The sequence below is a fragment of the Cydia amplana genome, chromosome 14, assembly GCF_948474715.1.
Source record: "Cydia amplana chromosome 14, ilCydAmpl1.1, whole genome shotgun sequence".
NCBI classification, from domain to species: Eukaryota; Metazoa; Arthropoda; class Insecta; order Lepidoptera; family Tortricidae; genus Cydia; species Cydia amplana.
The window spans coordinates 12,495,191-12,505,262 of record NC_086082.1 but is presented as its reverse complement, the minus strand read 5'-3'; the positions used below and the strand labels follow the sequence as shown (position 1 = coordinate 12,505,262).

Below are 10,072 nucleotides of genomic sequence, written 5' to 3'. Positions count from 1 at the left end.
AAATCTATTTATGTTCTAAGACCTAGAATAGGATATGAGTTCAAATGGTTATCTAAAGCTTGGTATTCACAAAAAAATATTCCGATGGTTATCCAAAGACTTATGAATAATTTAAGTAAAAAAATCTATCCTGTTTAAAAAACGGAATGCATAAGTAATGCATCTCATCTCACTATTGTATTTAACAATGGCACGATGCTTCAAATAATTAAAATAATACTGCCTTTGTTATTGATTATAAAGAGTTTGACGTCTTACTTAACAGTGCCTTGTAGCACAGGTAAAGTGGAAGTAATTAATGAATAATCTAAATAAGTAAATACTGGTAACTACTAACAGAATTGTTCAATTCCATAGGCAATTTCAATGTGCATGTACTGTCTACATCAGGGGTCTCCAAACTTTTTTACCTGAGGGCCATATTGTGCCTCGCGCGGGCTACCAGGTGTATCTGATTTCTGTGCTGTTAGGGCTGAATCTGGAGCCTGGCTCCCGCGGGCCGGGGTTTGGAGAGCCCTGGTCTACATGATACTAAATACTGTTTATAAACTACATTGGAATACCACTGAAGAGGTTAATGAAAACAAGTCTATCATTAGGCAGGCCAGCTAATAACTGTTTTTAGTTAATTTATAACATTGCAATGCTTTCTTGTAGTGTCTCCATACTTTAATATTACAAAATGTATTGAATCAAGTGTAAAATCAATGTGAACATAACTACTTTATTAATTCAAACATCCTTATCTATTAAACACTACACAGTTCACTAACAGTTAAAAAATATCGGAGCCCGTTCGTTTCGCCCGCGCCACGGCTTCAGCGGGTTGCAGTTTCTCTTCCTCGGAGGGTTCGAGCGCCTGACCATTCTCATCCAATTTCCCCTGCTTAAAATCTATGACGATCTTTTTACTGTAAACAGCATCGAATAATTGCTGCGGCGTGAATTCGCTTTGGGTAACATCCGTAACCTTGTAGGACACATAAGGCTTAAGATCGCAATCTTTGAGGTCTGGTACAACCAGTTCTGGGATCATCTCGGGTACGGTGATGAAACGGCCGTCCAGGCAGTACCCAACATCTCTCACGCCACGTTTGTCGACCTCTAGTTCCGGGTTTTGACCACTCTGCTGCTCTCTGTGAAGACGAGACCCTCTCTTGTTAGGAATCGGAAATTTTCGAAAATTTCTTTTACCTTCGAGTGGTGCTGTGCAACTGATGCTCCGTTTTGCTACAAAATTGATTAAGTTTGATATCTTGGACATTTCGTCGTTGTTTCAATTAAAGAATTTAAATAATTATTTTGGTTATGTTATTGATAAAGTGACAGCTTGCATGTAGTCTGACAGTCCACATTTTTTTTTTTTTTTTTTTTTATTGAAGCTTTGGCAACACGGCCATCAGCTTAAACATGAATTACATTTTGAGTACATTACAAACTGATAACTTAACTACTTAAAAACTACACACACACCTTAAAAAAAAAACTATCAATCCACAAAATAAAAAAGCCGGACACCTACAAAAGGCCGAAAGTGTTTTTTGCAAAATCAAATATAACTTTATATAATACAAAGTGCCTTAAAAGTTCCTGTACGGATGTTGGCATTATTGTGTTTTTTAATACGTCAGTACAAGTGCATATAAACAGGGTTGGGCAAAATACTGGCTTCCACGTATTTGAAATACAAATTACAAAATACATTTTTAAAAGTATTTGAAATACAAAATACAAACTACTTTGGTGACGGGTATTTGAAATACAAAATACAAATTACATTGTTTAAAATAATGTATTTCAATTACAAAATATACCTTTATTTATTTTTTTGTTTAGCATTTAGTTTTAACGTTAACGAATATCCTTTCATATAAACTTATAGGGTCATTGCGCTAGTTTTCGTCCAGCTCTAGTTTACGTCCACTTGACGAAATTTGAATATATACCTACATTCCTGCACAAATTTGGACTGATTTCAATCCTTATGTCTAAGGCGTCTAAGCAATATATCTGTCTACATATAACAATGATATTTCGCAATGAGTTTTTCGGAACTATGTACGAAATATCATTTGATATTTACCAGTCGCTTTTCGGTGAAGGAAAACATCGTGAGCAAACCGGACTAATTCCAATTACGGCCCTAGTTTACCCTCTGGGTTGGAAGATCAGATGGCAGTCGCTATCGTAAAAACTAGTGCCAACGCCAATTACTGGGATTAGTTTCCAAGCGGACCCCAGGCTCCCATGATCCGTGGCAAAATGCCGGGACAACGCGAGGAAGATGAAGATTTCGCAAAAAGTAGTAAATTAAAAATGAAATATATATTTGATAATCCGTCAAGTCGTCGAAAACTAGTGCATGGACGGAAACTACTGCAATGACCCTATCCCCTAGATTTAAACGAAAAGTTCCACGCAGAAGTTGACCTAATATAGATCCAGTATCCAGCCAATGAAAATTGTATCTCGGCTGGATCGGAGGTTTGCGGTCGGCTCACAGCTTGTGCGAGAGATTAGACATTTTAGGATTATAGAATTTAATAAAATGTATTTATAGAAATGTATTTTGAAGCTTGAAGTATTTGAAATACAAAATACTAAATACATGTTAGTGCAGTATTTGAAATACCAAATACAAAATACTTTTGAGGTAGTATTTGAAATACAAATACAAAATACTAATTTGTATTTCAAATACGTATTTCAAATACATGTAATTGAAATACTGCCCAACCCTGCATATAAATAATAATCTCTGTACATTAAAATAGGGGCAATTAAAAAATAAATGGTCTAGATTACAATCTTTAGCGGGACAGAAGTTACAAACAGAAGTAGTCGACAATTTTAACCTAAAAAGATGAGCTGGGAAATGGCAATGGCCAAGACGCAGCCTGCACAAACTTTTAATAAACTCTCTGCCTGAGTAAACGTTACCTTTTTCGAACCAGGCAGAAGTTGACGGGTCAGGCTGAATCTCAGCCAGCCATTTCCCTTTAATATTTCTGGAACTGATTAAAGAAATATTCCACCGCTTTAGCATGATATCTTTAATAGATTTGAATAAATCCGTACGAGGAACTTTAAAACTACAAATTTCAGAATTCACTGAATGTTTAGCAAGAGAGTCAACAATTTCATTGCCCAGTACACCTGAATGACCAGGAACCCAACAAAACTCTACATTGATTTTACAATTTAATAGATCATCAAATAGCTTTCGCAACTCATAAATTAAATAATTAGCATTTGCTACAATTTGTTTTGATGAAAGAGCTTGAAGAGCACTCATAGAATCGGATAAAATCAAAAAGTTATGAGACGCAAAATCATTACACTTAATGTACATCAAAGCATAAATCATAGCTAGAATTTCGGCTGAATAAATTGAAAAAGAGGTATTACAGGAAAATACTTTGCCTGAATTAATAGAAGAATCATAGAAAGCAAAGCTAGTGCGAGAATTGGTTTTAGACCCATCAGTATAGATCTTAATATAATCTGACTTATCATTTAAAAATTCATAACATTCATATTTAGTCTTAAAATTAATTATAGTAACCGGAATATCTCTCATTAGGCAATGGTAGCTGTAAGTAAAACAGGGCAGGAGGTGGTACCAAAATACAGTATCTTGAAACTCAAAATTTAAATATGTAATAGATTCGCTTAAGGTGTTACTAAAAGGCATTGATATTAAATTATAATTGGGAACAGTAAAATCCTCTAAATACCGACTCACAAGAACATTATCGGAACTGACTAAGGAAAGGCAAAATTTGTCAATAAGGTAAGTTCTCCTTATAAATAGTGGCGGAACACCAGATTCAACTTCTAAAGAATTTATAGGGGAAGACATCATAGCACCAGTGATAATACGTAAGGCTCTATTCTGAATGACATCCAATTTTTTAAGCATATGACTCGATGCGTTAGCATAGAAGATGCACCCATAATCAAATTGACTACGAACCATAGAAATGTACAACGTTTTTAATATCTTAGGATCAGAACCCCAAGTGACTCCGACTAATGACTTCAAAACATTTAAGCGAAGCTCAGCTTTTTTACAAATATACTCAATGTACTGAGTCCAAGATAATTCAGAGTCTAATATTATACCTAAGTATCGTTCAGAAGTACTAAATGGTAACAGAGTGTTGTTAAAATAAACTTTAGGGCGAAATATACAAGCATGACTAAAAATCATAACTGAACTTTTTGCTACGTTAACTTCCAGTTTAAGTAGATTATGTAGTAAATTATATATAGTTAATAAGCACTGATTCATTATAATCTCACCGGTTGAAATATCATCACAATCTAAGTATATAACTAAATCATCAGCGTAAAAGGAATACTTGACGTAAGTAGGAATACGTTTCATAAAGTCAACGAGGCTCAAAATAAACACTAAGGGAGAAATAACAGATCCTTGCGGAGTTCCCTTAAAAGTAGATTTGGGGCCATACAAATTATTTTTTATTTTAAGTGAGACACTGCGGTCATTTAAAAAATTGAAAATCCAATATAGAACTGAACCAGGAATACCAAGGTTGTGTAAGCTTTTAATTAAATATTCATGATTAATATTATCAAACGCACCTTTTATATCCAGGAAAACTGCTAAAGTTAATTTATTATTCTTCATATTGTGTCTGATATCACCTAATAAGCAACCCAAGTTATACATAGTATTTTTGCCTTTACGAAAACCAAACTGTAATTCTGGAATCAAAGAATTATGTTCAATAAACCATTCAATCCGATTCTTTAACATAGTTTCAAATAACTTAGCAAAACATGAAGTAAGAGAAATGGGTCGATAAGCATCTAAACTATTAGAATCCTTATTTGGTTTTAAAATAGGAACTACAAATTGAACTTTCCAGATAGGCGGGATTTCTTTATGTAACCAAAGTTGATTGTAAATACTAAGTAGAATTTTCTTTACATTAATAGGTAATTTTTTAATAACAGAGTATGGAATGAAGTCAGGGCCAGGAGAGGTGTTCTTTTTGTTTTCCAAAGAAGCTTCAAATTCATAATATTCGAAGGAGTTGCCGATCCATCGAGATATTTCGGAGCCTTCAGAGGCAAAAAATAAATCTAAAGTATTACGATCAGGGTCAACGCAATTAGAAGAGGCAATTTTATCTAAAAAATCACGAGCATTAGATGGGTTGTCCAAAAATTTAGATCTTGTATTGTTATTGTTTAATTTGGCAAACTTAAATCTTTTAACATGGTCCCAAATACGCTGCAAAGGAGTCATTCGATTAAAGGAAGAACAAAGTTTAACCCAACACAATTGTTTTTGTTCAGAAATAATTCTTTTCTTTCTAGCATCAAATTGTTTATAAAGCAAATAATTCTCCAACGTAGGATACTTCTTATAAGAATATAAGGCATTGTGGCGGCCTGCTCGGCTCGCCACTCTACACGCGCCTAAGTCCGCGCGCCTGCGCGATGCGCCACCGGTCGTCGCTTGGCAACGGACAAGATCTGCCTAAGACGAAATCCCATATTTTAATTAATTCGTTGATTTGTTGTATAAAGCTAAATTGATGTAAATAACACTGTAAATATAATTGTAAATACTTTCGGCGACTTCTTTTGTACATAGCATTTTCCCCTACATACCTACCAACCACATTGGTGACTACCGACTAACGCAAGATGTCGAAAGAAAATCTCCATGAAGATTATGCCGACGCAAACGAGGAGGCGCAGGTATGTAGGGTTGGCGTCCGCGTGCCTCCATTTAACGCGGACGAGCCCGCCCTGTGGTTCGCCCAGATCGAAGCTCAGTTTCACTTATCGAAAATCACACTTGACGATACCAAATTTTATTACGTAGCTGGGCAATTAGAGGCGCGCTATGCAATGGAGGTAAAGGATGTGATTACTAACCCTCCCGCTACCGAGAAATATCCCAAAATAAAGGCCGAATTAATAAAACGTCTGTCCGCGTCGCAAGAGAAACGGACGCGGCAGCTGCTCGTTCAAGAGGAGCTGGGCGACCGCAGCCCGTCCCAGTTTCTGCGCCACTTACAAAACCTGGCCGGCGCCGCTGCAACTTCGGACCTCCTACGGACAATTTGGTGCGACCGTTTACCGCACAATGTTCAGACCATACTTGCGTCGCAGTCTGAGCAGCCTTTAGAACAGCTCGCCGATCTAGCAGATAAGGTTTATGAGCTAGCTCCTCCAACACCCCGTGCTCCGCAAGTGGCGACTACTTCTGGTGCTGCTACCACCTACGCACCAGCGCATCCTATCTCCCACGCGCCCGCTTCGCCTACCGACGCCTTGACGCAGCAAGTCAACGAGCTTACAAGGCAAGTCGCTTTATTAACGACTAAATACAGAAGAGGACGTACGCACTCGCGCTCGCGCTCGTCGTCAAGGCCACGAAGGCACAGCCACTCTCGACCTAGGATGCCGCAGCCGCCGTCTAACCATCCGCACTGTTTTTATCACTACAACTTTGGGAAAAAAGCACATAAATGTAGTAAGCCCTGCAGTTTCGACTCGGAAAACTCCCCGGGCGGTCGGAAGTAGCGGCCAGCGACTGCCCTACCTCAAAATCTGGCCGTCTATTCATCACCGACCGGACTACGAAAATAAGGTACCTCGTTGACACGGGATCTGATTTATGTGTTTTCCCCCGGTTGGCTGTCAAGACGCCTTGCCCACAATCAAAATTTGATTTAACTGCAGCCAACAATTCTGTCATACATACATATGGACCGATACAGCTAACTATCAACTTGGGTCTACGAAGAGCGTTCCCATGGAACTTTACTATAGCCGACGTGTCAAAACCGATTATAGGAGTCGACTTTCTCATCTATTACGATCTATTGGTAGACTGCCGAAACCGTCGACTAATAGATAATCTTACATCGTTATCGGTAGCCGCTATGCCCTACACGTCGTCCGATAATATTGCTTCCGTCAAAACCGTTACTGGTGAAACAGAATTTCATGAAATCTTACGCGAGTATCCCGCTATCACCAGACCTCCAGGTAGACACTCGCCATCGAAGCATAACACCTTGCACTTCATCAAGACTACTCCCGGACCGCCAGTATCCTGCAAACCTCGCCGCCTTGATCCTATGCGTCTGCAAGCTGCCAGAAAGGAGTTCGAGGATATGTTGGCATCCGGTATAGCCCGTCGATCAGAAAGTCCCTGGGCCAGTGCACTTCACTTGGTGAAGAAGAAAGATGACACCTGGAGACCCTGCGGTGATTATAGGGCACTGAACGCCAGAACGATCCCTGACCGATACCCTATTCGTCATATTCACGATTTTTCTCACCAACTATCCGGCTGTACCATCTTCTCAACCATCGATCTGGTTAAGGCTTACAATCAGATAGCCGTGAACCCTGATGACATTCCCAAAACCGCGATTATCACTCCATTTGGCTTATTTGAATTCCCATTCATGACTTTCGGACTAAGGAATGCAGCGCAGACCTTCCAGAGGTTTATTGATGAGGTTCTGCTCGGTCTAGACTTCTGCTATGGTTACTTAGACGATATCCTAATTTTCTCATCTTCACTGGAACAGCACAAAGGTCATCTCCGTCAACTGTTTGAGCGTTTGACACAGTACGGCGTATGGATCAACATCTCCAAATGCTTGTTTGGCCAATCCGAAGTCACTTTTCTTGGTTACCGTGTGACAGCTTCAGGTACCAAGCCTTTGGAATCTAAGGTGCAAGCTATCCAGGAGTACGCCGTCCCTAAAACAGTCAAGGAACTCAGAAGGTTCCTGGGTATGATAAACTTCTACCGCAGATTCGTACCCAACGCTGCACAACTTCAGGCACCTCTTCACTCCATTCTGTCTGGACCCAAGATCAAAGGATCACATCCAGTGAACATGACACCTGAATTGCTACAGGCTTTCGAAGACTGCAAGTCATCGCTGTCTAAAGCAACACTCCTTGCTCATCCGGATCCTTCAGCTCAGCTAGCGATCTTCAGTGACGCTTCTGACACTTCTATTGGCGCAGTACTTCAACAGGTGAACGACACCTGGCAACCCTTGGCATTCTACTCGCACAAGCTTACCAAGCCACAATCGAAGTACAGCCCGTACGACCGAGAACTCCTGGCTGTGTATGAAGCCATCAGATACTTCAGGCATATGGTCGAAGCCAGAGACTTCATAGTGTATACAGATCACAAGCCACTTACCTTTGCTTTCTCCACTAACCGAGATAAATGCTCGCCAAGGCAATTTAGATACCTGGACTTTATCTCGCAATTTACAACAGACTTAAGATACTTACCTGGGACTCTCAACGTTGTCGCTGACGCCTTGTCTCGCGTCGAGGAAATCGCCGTCCCTATTGACTACCAGGCGCTTGCACAATCTCAGGAAGCTGATCCAGAGCTGCAAGACCTGATCCTCCACGGCTCCTCACTCAAACTGCAGAAGATTCCTACACTTGGCAGTACCTTACCCGTCTTCTGCGATACTTCTACTGGACAACTTCGTCCATATGTCACTCCAGAGTTCCGGAAGCAAGTCTTCGACCAGCTACACCAACTTCATCATCCAGGATGCTCAGCTACCGCGCGACTGGTCTCAGAACGATTCGTATGGCCAGGGATTCGCCGAGACTGTAGAGAGTGGGCCAAACAGTGCTTGAAATGCCAACAATGCAAAATCACTCGTCATACCATTTCACCACTTTCCACTTTCACCACTCCATCCTCGAGGTTCGCTCATATTCATCTCGACCTCGTAGGGCCTCTTACCCCGTCTTCTGATTACAGATACTGCCTCACCGTCATCGACAGATTCACGCGATGGCCTGAGGCGTTTCCACTCAGAGACATCACTGCTGAATCCTGTGCATCAGCCCTGGTATCTGGCTGGTTTGCCAGATTTGGATGTCCGCTGCGGGTGACCACAGACCGTGGTCGTCAGTTCGAGAGCCAGCTCTTCAAGGCTCTGACCACGATGGTTGGTGCTCACCACCTCCGCACCACCGCTTATCATCCAGCCGCCAACGGCATGTGCGAGAGGCTCCACCGCCAGCTCAAATCCGCCATCATGTGCCACTCATCTTCGTCGACTTGGACCGAAGCTCTACCCCTCATCCTGCTTGGTATTCGAAGCGCCGTAAAGGAAGATTTACAGACTACCCCGGCAGAGCTCGTCTATGGCGAGACGCTTCGTTTACCCGGCCAGTTCCTGTCACCTCTACCCGACTACAAAGTGGCAGATATCACTGAGTATGCCACACGTCTACGCTCATACATGGCTAAACTCACACCCAGACCCGCATCTTGGCATATTTCATCATCACCGTTTTACATCCCACGTGGCTTAGATTCATGTTCCCACGTGTTTCTTCGAGTCGACCGTGTCCGCAGCTCGCTTGAACCACCGTACGAAGGCCCATATAGAGTTATTAAGCGACAGTCGAAATACTACTCTATTGACATTAAGGGCAAGGTGAATAACGTGTCGATCGACAGACTCAAGCCGGCATTTGTCATGCGAGAAGTGGCACCGCAATCGCCTGAGACAGACAACAGCGATACTGACAACGAGAAGCGGACGAGGAGTGGAAGACTAGTCAGGTTCCCCGCTAGGTATCGACCGTAGCCACGGTCTGGCCAGGGGGAACATGTGGCGGCCTGCTCGGCTCGCCACTCTACACGCGCCTAAGTCCGCGCGCCTGCGCGATGCGCCACCGGTCGTCGCTTGGCAACGGACAAGATCTGCCTAAGACGAAATCCCATATTTCAATTAATTCGTTGATTTGTTGTATAAACCTAAATTGATGTAAATAACACTGTAAATATAATTGTAAATACTTTCGGCGACTTCTTTTGTACATAGCATTTTCCCCTACATACCTACCAACCACAGCATATTTAGACTGATTAACGGCCCGAGAGCACAATTCATTCCACCAAATAAGAGCTTTTCGTTTTTTAGTATGGCAAGCATACGATTTCTTTGGAAATGTCAACAAAATGTCACACAGAGACTGCATGAAGTTACTGTAACTATCCAACGGATTAGGTGCTAAT

At 41.3% G+C, this 10,072-nt stretch overlaps 3 protein-coding genes across 3 annotated transcripts in view; 1 reads left to right on the top strand and 2 right to left on the bottom strand.

The window, feature by feature from the left end:
- LOC134654219 (guided entry of tail-anchored proteins factor 1-like) overlaps positions 1-10,072 on the bottom strand; it is a 129,619-nt gene that overhangs the window by 21,166 nt on the left and 98,381 nt on the right. The gene's annotated exons all lie outside the window — the stretch shown is intronic.
- Positions 713-1,348, bottom strand: LOC134653847 (large ribosomal subunit protein mL41). Its single transcript, XM_063509209.1, has one exon. The coding sequence runs from the start codon at positions 1,262-1,264 to the stop codon at positions 776-778; it is 489 nt and encodes a 162-aa protein (XP_063365279.1). The 5' UTR covers positions 1,265-1,348; the 3' UTR covers positions 713-775.
- Positions 5,683-6,567, top strand: LOC134654354 (uncharacterized). The gene has a single exon (XM_063509818.1). It carries the CDS (start codon positions 5,683-5,685, stop codon positions 6,565-6,567), a length of 885 nt encoding a protein of 294 aa, XP_063365888.1.